General features: G+C 40.5%; 1 protein-coding gene across 2 annotated transcripts in view; it reads right to left on the bottom strand.

Annotated features, from left to right (window-relative positions):
- Nucleotides 1-15,573, bottom strand: part of Papss (3'-phosphoadenosine 5'-phosphosulfate synthase) — a 76,948-nt gene that overhangs the window by 21,265 nt on the left and 40,110 nt on the right. For both annotated transcript variants that reach the window (XM_019045442.2, XM_019045441.2), the window contains exon 2: nt 3,334-3,448. In XM_019045442.2, the coding sequence (XP_018900987.2) occupies nt 3,334-3,448 (115 nt within the window). The remainder of the gene's footprint in view (nt 1-3,333; nt 3,449-15,573) is intronic.

Here is a 15,573-nt window from a genome sequence, read left to right as displayed (position 1 = left end):
ATTTTCTCAAACGCATGTTACAGAAATGTTGCTGAAACGATTCAGTGAAACTTTAAAACATCCTCAATAGGTTTCAGAAACATCTTCCCACGGTGTAGGCGACACAAGAATTTGGGGTGACATAGAGAAGTGTCTGAAACGTGTTAAAAACTGAATGAACACATTCTGAACGTGTTTAATATGTTTCGATGAAACGTAAGAAATATTTTGAAAACCATCGAAATGCTTTGGAAACGTTTCTGAAACAATTTTGTGAGAGCATCAATCACCTTTCCTTTCAAAAATATGTTTCAGAAATGTTCCTGAAACGTATCAGTGAGACTTTGCTACATCCTCAATAGGTATCAGAAACATCTGCATAGGGTGTCAGTTTGACAAAAATTTGGGGTGACATAGAGAAGTGTCTGAAACGTGTTAAAAACTGAATGAAAACATTTTGAACGTGTTTAAAATGTTTCGATGAAATGTGTTGACAATGTTTTTTGATTTCAGTGACACATTTTTGAAACATTGTAAACACTAATTGTGCTACTAGGGACTGTGCGTGCGACTAAATCTTGTGCAGCACTTGTCGTTAATACTCAGAATTCATTTTAATCGTTACATAATAATATTTTATGTGGGATTATTTTCTTATCACTATTGGAGATGATAACAGCGGAAAGCTACCTTGACACTCACCTCTTTTGATACGTTTAAGTGTTTGATGCACTTCAGTAAGTAAGTGCTGATAAATTGCCCTAAAATAATTCACTATGAATTGAAACCTCTTGAGAGCTCTATCTGGGGAGTTGAGTTCTGCCTAAAGAGAAGGTTTTCCACATTGAACCAAGTATATCTGATTATTTTCACTCAAATCTCGGTACTAAAATTCAGAAAATCTAAACCCTATTCTAGTTAGGCCATGCTTTGATTTTTTTTTAAAATCCTTTTCAATCAAATCTTTAAAAATCGCGGAGTTTTCACGTTGAAAATGTTTATGATTCATCGATTATTTGGACGTATTTCTGTTAAACGGAACTATGTGCATTATGACGTGAGCTCTGTTTTGCATATACTCTTATGGGTCTCACGGCTCATGTCTCAATGCACATAGTTCCGTTTGACAGAAATAAGTCCATTTAGCGAACATAATGCGACAGCGGTGCTCGTGCACAACGCTTGGGGGGAAATAATCCCTGGCTTTAAGATTCTCATTAAAAAAGAAGAGAAAAAATTCCCTGGTTTACGATATTTGCTAAGGGATCTTCAAAAAGTCTGGGTGTTTAAAAGTTTTAAAAGATTATTTTTTTCAATTTGTTTTCCTCACTTATTCCTTGAAAATTCCATGCAACAATATAATCTAATTTTCTCCGGAAAAATCGACAAACGATACACCCGCGAAAAAAACATTCTTTAACCATTCAAGATTTTCACAAGCTACTAGACATAAATTCCTTTCCTTTAACGATCGAAAATTTACTAGCATGCGTAAAAAAGGAACGCTTTTGAAATTTCATATTAAAATTGTGTTCATTTCTTTTAAGAGTCGAGATTTTCTGAAATTTTTATTTCAGAAATCGTTAAAGCTCAAATGCTGGTGAAAAAACAGATACGAATAAAAGCACGGTCTAATCTATGAATTTATTTAATCACACACCCGTCCCCTCAAGTAACGAAATTCCCTTCCTAGCTTTTTAGCCTAGTAGGCATCTTTCTCAGGGAAACATCGAAAGTTTTAAAACACCGCAATTGTGATGACGTTTTGCCATAGGTTTGTTTTTCTCCTGCAGAACAGTAATTGCAGGTCAAAGCGCCTTCAACCAACAGAATAGGCAAACCGCGCTCCTACGAGCATTAATAGTGGTATCACAATATCGCAACTATGGACCGCATCCATGGTCGTTTCTTGATCAGCTTTTTTCCTCCGAATCAAACGGACACTTTCCACGAACCTAATTGAACAGATCAGCTTCCCGAAGTAAATCTGACTCTATTCCCGATAAAGCCTTGCAATTGATCACAGGGTATACCATTCCAACAAATACAAAAGATACCAGAGAAAATATACAGCAGGTTTTGCAAATTATAGTATGGGTTCCTGCCTGCGTTAAAGTTTGTCAAAAACATAGATTTTCTTTTTTTTCCTTACTTGTATTTTGTACCTTTCACTATGACAAATCATGGAAATCCCTTAGATCTGTCTCCAAAGTTATATTGATGAATAGTATTCCGAGTTTGGATTTTTTTCCTTTCCTAACATCACCATGTCGAAGGTTTCCTTAAACCTCCTTCTATTCTAAACTATATGGAGCTAAGGAAATGAGTGGATAAATATGACTTTGAATGCAACCTTACTCGATCGGGTGAAGTTTTAACTATGATACAACTATTCCTACTCAAGGGAGTGCGTTTTGCCCACACAGTCAAATGAGGGCGTTTCTCAATTCGATCAATTAACAGAAATCACTTGCGTGCGTTGCCGTTTTCGGAGAATTTACCAGCGCTCTTCAAAGCTGCAAGCTGACCACTTGAAAATAACTTCCATCTCCCCAGATAACATCAGAAAAACAATTCTGCGCACATTCAATAAGGAAAAGTAATTGGCAAATACTGCGTTGAGTCGCGCCAGTTCAGTAACTGGCCTATTAATGCTTCCATTATCGATTGATGTTTCTCTATGCTTTTCCTCCTTATTCCGGCGATTGGGAAATACCGGATCGTTTTGTTGTCTCACAAAAATACCTACTCAGAATTGGGGGAGGGGGGTGGTTCCCTACGGCTCGAAAATTTTTACGGTCAAGATAGTTTCAGAATTTTTCCTATTGAGGTACGGCCGGAGCCATTTATCTACCCTTCTATCCACCATGCTATGCGTCTATACGTGATGCCTACACTTTACAATAAGGAACTACTGTTTCTAGTTCATCCATAAAAGCGCTTATTTACATTAAGAAGCTGAAGGCACATGTGACGTTTTAAAAATGAGCCAGAAATAGTTCCTAAACGCTAGTGTAATCCACTAAAAAACTAAATGTTGAGTTTTTCTTGTGCTGAGCTTCTTTTTGACATGAGCTATCTATTTTATATTCGCTAGTGTAATCCACTAAAAAACTAAATGTTGAGTTTTTCTTGTGCTGAGCTTCTTTTTGACATGAGCTATCTATTTTATATTAAGTATAAAAGAACTCATAAAACAAAATTTTCATTTCGCGCATTCGCGGTTCATTGAGAGGAAGGATTATACCACAGATTTTAAGTTTGAGGCTGATCCTCTGGCACGACCAAATAGTACGACCATTTTTCTTCCATTAAGTTTGAAAAAAAAGAAAAAAATACGGAGAACGGTCTTACCTGTGAACCAGACGGTACATCCTCTGAATCCTCTGATATTTCCAAGGACTTGCCCTCTCTTATCTCGAGAGACATGATGTTTTTGTGCCGTTACATTTGTTGCCACTTGAATATTCTGAAACAGAGAAAAATTAATGATTTTATTTGAGAAATATATACGCGTTTTTAAGCACGAAGATTTTTTAATGATAATCCAACTTAAACGAAGATAAAATTCGATAAATTTCAAATCGAGCAATGCGAAAATAGTTCAAGTGCAATGACGGTAAAAGAGCATTGACCCTTTTTTTAAAGCACTACATGTCACAGGACATTATTGTTGATTTTTGCATTATTTTAAATACACACACAAAGGTCCCGCGAGCTACATCAATGTTTTTGAAGTTTGCCGCTCAGTGGGCGGGGAAAAAATGAAAAGTTTTAGACCTATACTTCTGGTCAAAGTTTTAATTCTTCTTCTTAGATGGAGACAAGAGGAACTGACCTGAATTATACAATCCAAGTAACAAGTAACAAGGAAGTTATTTGGTTGTTTAGTTGTAATATTGAATATTGAAGGCGGCCAATTTCTGAGATATTTCATCGCTACTCAAATCAACCGGAATTTTAGATGACACCGTTGATGATACACAAAATAACACGATAAGGTACTCTTATGAGTCAGTGAAAAATTATTTAGGGAGTTTTTTCTTTGCAGGAAACGAAATCTTAGGGCGTTCAGATACAATCGATTGGAAGTGCACTACACAGCAGTATGCAGGCTGTATAATCAGCAATAATGCCTGTTATAATTAGCAATATGATAACAGGAACTCAGCCCGGAGGTAATCTTGGGGTTAGCTACGCTGGCGCGCATTTTGTGATAAATTACGGATAATCAAAGTTCAACAAATCACCAGGGTGAGCTTTCAAGGTTCCAGGATGGACGGATTCGAGAAAAGAGGAAATGCAAGGAAATGACTGGTGAGTCCATTGACTACGCTTAAGGAGGATCGGAGGAAAAACACTTACGTTGTTGTGAGAGAAACGAAATTACATGAGGATCGTCTGGCTGGATAATTAAAATTTTTAAGATAAGTTGATTGAAACAGGTGATTCAAAAACACACTATCTCCAATTTTCTAAAACTCTTTCTATCAAGGGTCAATTATTTTTACCATATCTTTCTCAAACAAAAAAGTAAATGTAGACTTTTAATGTTGCTGACCGACAAAATAGAGCTGCAAAGTGTGAGAATCAAAGAAGAGAGAGGAAATTGAAGTGATAAAGGGGATTTTTGCTGACAACTGGTCTTGGGAATAAGCATTATTTAATGCAAAAGTGTATCAGGAACAATGTAATATACTTCAAAAAATGACCTGACCTTTAAGAGGATTTGGATGTTGGTGGAGATGAACGTTGAACTTTAAATAATTGCGGTGCTCACGACTCTATGTCAATCAACAACACGTAGATGGCATTACCTTACCCTTCACTAAAATCGTCATAATTTCCTACATTTCTGAGAAAACGAGATGATTTTGGTCTCAATTTATAGCTTGGGATCTGATCATGGACATGAAGCCAAAAGCAGGTCTCTAGCACTTCAATAATTTTGTAATACGTACAGCATCACTCTGATTTTCGGCGGACGACCCACGTATGATCATTTGGATCATTTGGTTGGCACTTTGGTCTCTTCGGAGATCTATATCTCCAACTGGACATGCATTGTCGAGAAGCCATAACGCTAAACCGCATAATGGTATTGCTTTCGTCCAGTGGCAGTCCAGTGGCGAGGCGTCAATCATTGATTATCGATATTGCTCCATTAGAAGCTATGGTTAAGAATCGATTGGTAAGGTGTTCGTTGCGAACACCCTATCTATCGATCTTTTTCCGTGGGTTTAAATGGCAGATCTATCGATAAATCGCAGAGCACGCCACGCCACTGCCTTCGTCGTTTCCCTGAAATCGCAGTTATATACTCCAATTACTCCACTGATGTCAAGTTTGCTTCCTCCTATTTTTAGTTTTATTTTTGTCAATTGTTTCGCATCAAATTAGTTATTATCACTCTCTTCAGCTGCATTAGGGACCAATTTGACAAAACAAAAACTGGCCAAGATCGATACTGAGAATATTTCTGGCGACTGTGGCTGGAAAATTGGACATGTATGGAAGAAAGATTCCTATGATAAAAACCCCCTTGATTTTTGTTATCATTAGAATATTCTTTTTCATTTCAGTGGCATTTTTTAATGTTTTTCTCGTTGTTTTTACCTTCGAGGGAAGTTATTGCCAGTAATTCCTTGCTGTTATCACTCTCTCGAACCTCAATTCATTATAATGACGTTTTATTTGGGCTTTGAATGGGATTAATTTGACAACACAGGAGCTGGTCAAGACTGATTGTGAGAATAAAAAGTGAAAGGCGGGCATGGCGCGCGTGCTCTTGAAATGCGCGTGTGCGCGGCTGCGGAGATGGGACGCGCGCGCGTCGCGCCAGGGGCAACGATCACTTCCTCACTTGCACCGCGGATAGTAGCAACAGCAACGACCGACCGGACTGGTCCAGCACGCCTCCGCTTCCTCGTTTACTTGCCCGCACTCCGCGCCTAGTTGTCTCATCCCTTTCCATTCCATTTTTTTTTTTCAAGGAAAAGGCTTCATTTTTCAAAACCCCAAAAATTTTCCTGTTTTTATTAATTTCAGATACTTGCATCGGCAAGAATAGACACGTCTCCTGCTTTAAAAAGAGAACAAAAAGCTATTACTCAGATACGAATGCGGCTGCCTGGGGGAAAAGCACTGGAGAAAAAAAAAAAGAAAAAAAGAAAAAAAAAATTGAATCTTGAGTCCAGACTCTTGAAACATTGACAAAAAAAAGGACTCTTGCTTCAATCAGATTAAAGCTTAATTCAAAAGGAAATCCGCTCAAATTAAGAGGCTTGGTTCTTGATTTAAGCTTAAATCTGATTGAATCGAGGGTATTTTTTCTTGTCGATGTTTTCAAGAGTCTGGACTCTAGATCTAATGTGTTTTTTTTTCCAGTGAGGGACTTGCGACGAAAGCTCCGATGTTTCAGTTTGGGAAAAAACAACTCTAGTCGAAATTATCGATTTCCTATGTTCAGGACCAACCGCTGAAGAAGGGACCTTTGACCAAAAAAAAAAAAAAAAGAACTCAAAATTGAGTAGTTGATACCAGGTAATAGAGGGGTGAGTATTCTACAAATATTCTGGGACAAAAACAGTCAAAAATATCGAATCGATTCAGAAGCGTTGTGGTTTTAAAATTCAAGTTCAAAGTCTCATTTGCTATATTCGAGGCAAAAAAATGCTGGGTTATAAGACAACTTTATTGGTATAAGTATGAATTAATTTTCTTGAAACTTCTTTTTTAGGAAGAACAGAGAGTCTTCCGTCTAAATTTCAGAATCTGATTTTTTGACCTACTTGATTAGACGATACTGAAACCCTACTGAAAACTCGACCTCCGTGAATTATTTGGATATATTTCTGCCAAACGGAAGTATGTGCATCATGACGAGCCCTGATATGCATATATTCTTATGGGTCTCAAGGCTCATGTCTTAATGCACCAAGTTCCGTTTGGTAGAAATACGTCCATTTGGTCCCCAGGGACGTTCACAAACAGAAACCCTCCGTTAGCTTTCTGACGCTTTTTTTCCGAAGCGCCATCGTTGAACCCTTGAAAATACTAATTGCATCTTGTTGTCTGTTGAGTGAAGTATATTCTGGTTGATAAACTTGAGCAAATTTATCAGGTTTGAAAAACATAATACCATAAGAAATTTTACACTGAGAAAAAAACTTCATGCGTGGGACCCGAAGTTGAGGACATATGGATCTCTGAAGTTTTCGGATCACGTATCTAAAAACTCGAGGTCCAGCTGCCGAAGTTCGGGTCAGACATCTGAAGTACTTCGACATATACCGAAGGGTTCGGGTCACACATCTGAAGTACTCCGGTTACATACCGAAGTGCCTCGATGTCTGACCCGAACTTCGGCATTTCGACCTCAAGTTTTCGTATGCGTGATCAGAAAACTTCAGAGATTCATATGACCTCAACTTCGGGTCCTATGCACGAAATTTTTTTCTCCGCGTAGAAAAATTAAGATGGCTAATTCAGTTTGACAAACAAACCAATACTCGGTAAACTTTTTGGGCCCACTGCTGAGGGCGTAGTTCAAGTACCAACAAACTATGAAGAGTTTTCCTGCCTAAGGACAATTTTGAATCTCCGACATTTAAAGTTACCGCCAATGGTAGAACTTTTATTGGATGATTATTAGGGACTTGGCAACGCCAACCAATCAAACGCGCTGGCACATCATCGATGATATAAAATATCCTTAATATGTGACACGGCGTGTGGTCATTTCCTTCCGTTTAACTCAACGACGCAATGAGTTGTTTCGTCGACTGGTCACTGGAGCAGGAGAAACAGAGAGACGTGTCCACTCTCATCGCACTGGAAAAACTCTTATGGTAGATTCCACTGGTTCCAGTGAACAAGGAAGAAAGGTACATAGGTTCTACGAAACCGCCATTTGACTGACAGTTGAGTTTGGGGGCTTTGGGGAATTTATGATTATTCGAAGATGAGCCGTTGCGTTGTTTCGACAGATTAGAGGAAAAAAGCTGATTAGTCGGAGAGACTAAAATTGTAGGTCTACAGAAATAATGATCTTCCGCCGAAACGAGGAGGTAATTGTTAAATTAATAATTCGACTATGCAATCAGTAATGTATACAAGACGATCTCAAAAAAAGGGGCAAAACTGATAGATAAAATAATTGAATTCTACTGAAATGCGAAAAGAAGCTATTTCTGTGAAACCAACGCAATCCGAGTATATCTGACACCTACCTGGCTTGGCAAACCTCGATTTTCAGGCAACCTGGGTTTGCCTGAAAATCTTCGGCAGACCTAGAATTACCTCAAAATTTTCGACAAACCTTGAATTGCCTGAAAATAGGGGTTTCAGAGAAAATCGTACGTATTGCATGGATTTCTAAGGGATGTCTAATCCTGATGAAGCTGAAGCTTCCTAAATCCTAGATGAAGCTTTTTCTCCTTGAACTCTCAAGCGTCCAGCCCACGTTCAAACTGGGGCTCTCAAACTGGCACTGATTCTTCAATTTCTCGGCCATTTCTGATCAAAATCCCTTGAAAATTTCAAGATCTGATCTGTGATGTGTCCCGAACACATCGGTTACCTTCAAAGATCGTCGGGCCGACGATCTGTGAAAGGCAACAGTCAACAGTTCCATCGATGAGCCTCTTTGAAGCTCCTAGTTGGAGGGTGGGCTAGACACTTATTTTATAGCGCGACAGTGAACATACTTTAGTTTTTTGTTGCTTTATTTCTAAATTTGAGAGCTGCACACCTGCTTCCTTGAATCTAAACAAGGATTGCGAGTACGGCCCTAAAATTCGAAGATGGGTTCGCAACTATTTCATCCTCGTGCGAACTCGACGAGGTGTGCAAAAAGGAGGGCATTGCGAACGGTCTGCCTCCTGCAAGCTTTCACTCCTGCTCTATCGTGCTGCGTAAAAAGAACGTATCTACGCATACGGTTTCCATTCAAGATACGACGTTCTGGCCGTTTCAGAACGGTGCGGAGAGGACAGAATGCCTTGAGACGAATGACGTCTCGCCGAGTTCACGGACCCGCCGAAAGCTCCACAACAAGCGATAGGAATTCGAGTTTCGAGACCCAAACACGGCGGATGATCTGTGATGGATGGCAACAGGGAAATAATGATTCATTCGTGTTTCCGAAACGAGTTTGCATAACATCGTGTGAACTCGGACGCTGGGCTGCGGCTCCGGATTTGTTGATTCTTGCATCATGCGTCGTTGACGGATTGCCGAGGAAAATTAAGCAAATTCCACCATGTTTCTGGTATAATAATGATATTAGGGGGCTATGCCCCCTGGCCGCTACGCGGCTCGCGTCGACATAAGAATGACCAAAAACAATTGACAGATTTTCGTACTCGACTCTCATTTGCCCAATCTCCCTCTGGCCGGGAGCGATTGGACCAATTGGCGTCAACTAATATGACCAACTTGGGTTATATTTTCAAAATATGAATAAAACGGGCTCATCTAGAAACAATCGCCTGTAGTTAGCCGCAAAAATCATGAAAATCGGCCCGATAAAACGCTGGAACTAACCAGATATGCAAATTTAGGAGGTCTCGCGGCTTGCGTGAACGTTTCATCTTAGATGATGACAATTCTTAAATTTTCTCATGATATCAAGTTTTGGTGCGGCATTTTCCATCGGTTTTTTGTCATTATTTTTGTTACACGATAAAAAAGTCGGAAAAACTTTGTCGAGGACGCATGGGTCGGCCATTTAGAGAACTAAGGAAATTTCCGATGAGGAGCGGAAATTTTCAAAAAGGCTGGTACGTATGGAAATTTAAACATGTTAAAATTAATCGGTTTCTGCCCACTCGTTTTTGGCAACACGCCCACTCTCGTTTTGCCGCTCACCAATTTCCGCTAAGATCATACTGCCGAGCTAAGGAAGATCGCCGCGTAAGCCATCAGGCGTTGCCAAATTTCCTTCTGCAAATCATGAATTTTCAGGGAAATCTGTGGTTATTTCTCCTCCAACTTGTCATAGGATTTCGTCCGTAGTTTGATGGAAAAAATGTGAAAATTTCACGGGAAAATATCCAAAACTTTCCTCAAAAATGGATATTTTATCGGAGGAAATTTGGCAACTATTGAACGTCCATACGGCGTTCTTCCTTAGCACGGGAGCATAGCAGTCCGCACAATTATTCGGAAAATATACTACGCCTACCTATAATATCATCGTTTGGATGCAGATTATTCTCACAATCAGACAAAACAGAGTTGATAGCTTTCGACCCAATTGAGAGCTCATACTCAAAATACGCGACTGATATTGCACTAAAGCAATATATTGTTTTGTTGCAAATAGAGGAATCAGTGCCGAATGACAGAATTGGTAGACAAAATAATAACCGCTGGAGCCTGTCGGAGAGCAATATGAAGCGTTCCAGAATAATCAAAGTTTAACTTTACGAACAATACCGTTATAAGAATTGTTAGCAACTATTGAACACTTCCTACCGCATTCTCATTTTTGGTGATTTTTTTTTTTTAAATTTTGGCAAAAACTAACTCGTTTTGTATACTTCACTAACAAAAACTCCGGCCCTGGGAGCTGCATACCTAAGGGCTATATAGATATACCGTTCGTGTTCTGGGCTCAGAGGCCGGTAGTTCCGGGCATATAGCACCTGGAGCAATCGAAGGTACGGCACCAGCACCCGGAACTTTTGGCCTCTGAGCCCGGAACGGATGGTATGTCTATATAGCCCTAACTTTTTTTCAGTCTTCTTATAACATTCTGTAATTTTAGAGTGATTGTTTAGTGTTTCCATGTGAAAGTTAACAATTAAATACATATTATTTAAAAAGAATAAATAAAATAAAAATTAATGAAAATAGAGTTGTTTATGCAAATGACGACAGGCAAATTCTTCGATTTATGTACATTCCTCCTCCTCCAGAGAGAGGAAATGTGACAAAATCTCTCATTTCCGAGAGTATATCTCTAATTTTGTCGTCTTTCTGTGATAAATTAGACAGGACCTTCAATTAGTTGCATTGAGACTAAGGGAGAGACCGAACACGGAATTTGGCCTAGAACGGCGCGGCGCGGCGCAGCGAGCAATGATGACGAGAACTTGAGATGAAAAGGAGAAACCCTCGGCGCGGCGCGGCGGTCGGCATGTAACACATATTAGCGCCTACAAGACTGCATGAATACTTCATGCATTGCGTCAAACACAGTGCGGTCGCTGCGGTCAGCAGCGGGCGGCGTGAAACGCATAGCGCCTACGAGACTGCATGAATACTTCACGCATTGCGTCAAACACAGTGCAGTCAGCGTGGCGCGGCGACGAAGGTTAAAATTATTAAACCACATTCATGTTTGTTCTTTCATAATTTTTTCGTTAATTTCATACAAATGGAAGGCCTTGTCCACACAGAGATAGGTTTACGGAACTTAACTTTCGCGCCAAGTTCCGTGAACTTTTGCTAGTAGTGTTGACAGGGCTTTCGCAAAAAAATGTGTCCAACACGAGTAAACGCGTCTTATGCACCCCTCCTCCTCCGGCACGTTCGCTTGATGGTTTTGATTGATGTTTCAAAACGAATGAGAAGGGGGCGGCAAAATTTCTTGTTCAAAATCTCAAACCCATTCTAGAAAGCAAATGAAGGTGATTTAACAAATTTTCCCTGACATTTCCCGGTTTTCCCTGACTTGATAAAATTCTCTGACATTTCCCGGTTTTTCCTGCGTGGCAACCCTGCGGGGAACTAAACGAAGCAAACAAGTTATGAATGTGGAACGAAAAACAGGCATTTGTTTTGATCAGATCCTCTGTATTTGTGAGTGGAAACTACCCGGCATCAATATTGTCTTTACACAGACAACTGCATTGCGTGGCCTCGTATTTTCAAATCATGATCGGTCGATCGGCTGACTGATAGAAGCTAAAGAGGCCGGCGCGTGGCAATGCATTGGGTTGTTGGGATATTTTGGATGCCGGGAAAATCGAGATTGTGGAGGCTGAACTCTGTCGCGGAATCGCATCGTCTTGTAGCGCGTGTCCACGCCACGATTGCGCGAGACACGCTGACCCGTATCCGAGTTCAAAAGCGAAGGCCGCACAGGGACATTATCTCTCACTGCTGCCATACCGTCTCGCTCACTTCTAACCTTTGACGATAGGCGTTGAGAAAATCAGTCATTGAGCACGAAGGAAAAAGTCTCACTTGTATGGAGCAAAAAGTTTAGGGGGCATCTTTTGGTTTGGAGGACAGAACCCTCAATCAGTTGAAATTTGGGGAGAGGGTCGGGAGAAATCTACTTGATCTCTCCGAAGAAATATGAGAGGTTTTGATACGAAAGTGTGTGACGTATCTCTCATCTTGTTCTAATTTATAAAATCATAAGAGTGACGCGTAAAGTTTACTGCAAGAGGCGCGAAGCACTTTGGGGGATTAGATCGGTAAGCGGTAAGAGGGCATGGGCCTCAGGAGCTGAGACAGTCCCATTCAGACCTCCCTTCGTCCTTCGTGGCGTGTCTTTTGGTAGTTCACAGACATCCTTCGATGAGGTGCCTTTCTGGCCTCTTTGGTTCACTGTTTTGATCCTTGGCTCGACAGACCGAGAAATCAGTGAAAGAGCAAAACTTCGGTCAGTGTCAAAGATGTTTTAAAGGAACCAAAGTTTTTCGAACCGGTGATCTGAATTTTGGGCGAGTAGATTCTGAAACTATTGAGGTTCATGTTAGCGCATACAATGATTTTATATAAAATCTGTCAGTGGCAATAATGCAAGCAGGTGCATGGCCAATTAATAGACCCAAAATGGAAGGTACCACCTGGTTCCACTGTTGCAGTGAACGACGCTTATCACATATCTTTAAAGAGCAATGCATGTCATCTCCGTTACTACGAGGCGCAATGCGTTGTAAAATTCAACTAAATGGACAACCAACAATAGAGGCATGACCGTCATTGACGTCATCTCGATTATTGCTGACCGACAGACGTGTCATCACTTCGTCAACAGATAGTGTAAACAACAATAAACAAACACCGTTGTTGTCACTCGACGACCATTGGGTGATTTCCGTTGAAAGTTGTTGTTCGAGTTTATCAGGCATCGTTCCGCTATAATATGTTCGCATTGCAACCATGTTTATATATTTGGTTTGGCTAAATCGCATGCTACGACTACGACGGGAAGTTAGAGTGATTAGAGTAGGAATACAGGGTACCATGAAAATCCTTAGGAACCAAAAAAATGGCGATAGGTGTGAAATAATTGTTGCTAATTTTCGATGCTTATCACATGCTGTATTTGTTACCAATATTGCTAAAGACAAGGTTCAGGTTGAAAAGATTTTTCAGCTGACTTCTTGTTCTTACACTTTGACTAGAATATAAGCCCTGATCGTGCTGGCAGAACTGTGTCAGGCACGTATGAAAATGAGACAATTAAGACAAAGTGGCGAAATTGATTGCAAATATTCATAAAGATTTGTCTTTATCAGATGTAATGTACAAAATTCGTTTTAGAACTTAGGAAACACGCCAATCTACGTAATGGACCACTAGACAAGGTACGAATTTCAGCATTCTGATGCATGTTTCTTAACCAAAATTTCACGTAAAACACGATGCGTATAACGAAAATTACCGAAATCAACTCCGTACGAAGATATTTAATGATTCTTAATTCGTGAATTCAAACCACCCGCTCATGAAAACTCAATGCTCTACGTGATTCACATCGTGCGCTAAACGTTTATCATGACAGTCTCTGCAATATAAAAATCTGGCAACCTCAATCTTGACGCTTTGGCTCAGCTCTAGCAAATTGCTTATAGTTTCAACAACACATGAGGGAAAATGAACATTGCTCGATTGAGAAGCTTGCTGAAACCGTTGTGCGCAATTTGACTCACGTAGAGCTTTGAGTTTCTTGTGAGCGGGAAGTTCAAATCCCTGGTAATCAATGTGAAATAAAAACGTTAATATCTTCGTTAGGAGTTGGTTTTAGTAATTTTCGTTGCGCGAATCGTATTCTACATGAAATTCTGGTTAAGAAACATGTATCAGAATGCTTAAATTCGTACCTTGTCTAGTGATCCATTTTAGTAAATTGGACGGTGATATCAGGAAATAAAACATCATTTTGTCACCTTTCGGCTAAAGTATAACAAGCGACATACGACGCTTCAAAATTTCCGCCGCCATTTTCTTTTTACAGAGAAATTGTTCGACGAAGCTGTCCGAAACTTTCACTGGATTTTCTTTGTGCTGCCCATAAAATTCAGTGAAATCTTCAAACAGATTCAATCAACAATATTTTCTCTGTAAAAAAATGAAATGGCGGCAGAAATTTCGAAACGTCGCATGGCGCTTGTGATACTTTAGCCGGAAAGTGACGATTTTCCATCTCTTCAAAGCACCTGCATGCAACACGCAATGCTCACCATTTTTTGAATTCTAAGAGCGTCATGATGCATAACTAGGCCGAACCAATCAGCTCTCTCTTTAATGAAGAGTTCCCTCCTTTTCGCTAATCGGTTCGTTCCAATCATGTTGACGTGCTTTCGTCGGTGCGACATCCCATCTCAACGAGAATTCCGATCAGTATTCGAAACTCACAGGCGTCAACGCGCCAAATGCTCCTACGAAATCGGTCATGGCGCCTGAAAAATGAAGGCTCTGCGCCATCGTGGCCCTTAAAATCCCCCCCCCCCCACCCCCGAAAAAATCCTAGTTTTTCTGTTTGGTGATTTTTCGAAATTTCCCCCGAGTAACAGCTACTAGTTCTATAACCAAAACATTTCGCGTCTCATTTGTCACTAAATGCGCCGTGATACATGGGCAAAAAGTCAATTTGACCCCTGAAAAATCTTCAATGGCCCCTAAAAATCGAGCTTAATGCGCCACATGGCTCCTGAGACTCCAGGCGAGTTTCGAACCCTGATTCCGATAGGGCACATCCGAGAGATAGCCGGAAGGAAGATCGTAAACACTAGGCTCCGGTGTTTACGACGAAGCTGCACGGATTCATTATCAGGAGAATTTCATTCATGGAATCTCGTTGACACGTCACTCACGCCGGCCGATTGACCCAGTTTCCCGGCGGCTGTTAACCGCATCAACCGAACGCGGCGTTGGTGGTGGACGCCGTGGACGGACATGCGATCACCGCAAGGCAATTCGGTTTCCGTTAAGTGCCCGATCAAATACTCCGAGCATCTGCATGCATATCAGTATCAGTGCCCGGTGCAATGGCACCGCTAACTACGGCTAGGTGCTCTGGTAAATAGGACTCGCTTGGTCGGGTTGCCAAGTTGGACGAATTTCCGCCAAACGGAACCAGAGACAGGTGACAAAGAAGGGGTGTGCTCGTCAATCGAAGGCCGTAAGAATGAGCAATGGAAAAAAACAAACACATTGGATCTGGAGCCCAGACTCTTGAAAACATTGACAAGAAAAAATACTCTTGGTTTAAACAGATTTAAGCTTGATTCAAGAACCCAGCCTCTTAATTTGAGCGGATCTCCTTTTGATTTAAGCTTAAATCTGATTGAATCAGAGTATTTTTTCTTGTCAATGTTTTCAAGAGTCTGGACTCTAGATCCAATGTGT

The sequence above is a fragment of the Bemisia tabaci genome, chromosome 3 (assembly GCF_918797505.1).
Source record: "Bemisia tabaci chromosome 3, PGI_BMITA_v3".
NCBI classification, from domain to species: Eukaryota; Metazoa; Arthropoda; class Insecta; order Hemiptera; family Aleyrodidae; genus Bemisia; species Bemisia tabaci.
The sequence above is the reverse complement of the archived record's forward strand: the minus strand, read 5'-3'. Positions and strand labels throughout refer to the sequence as shown.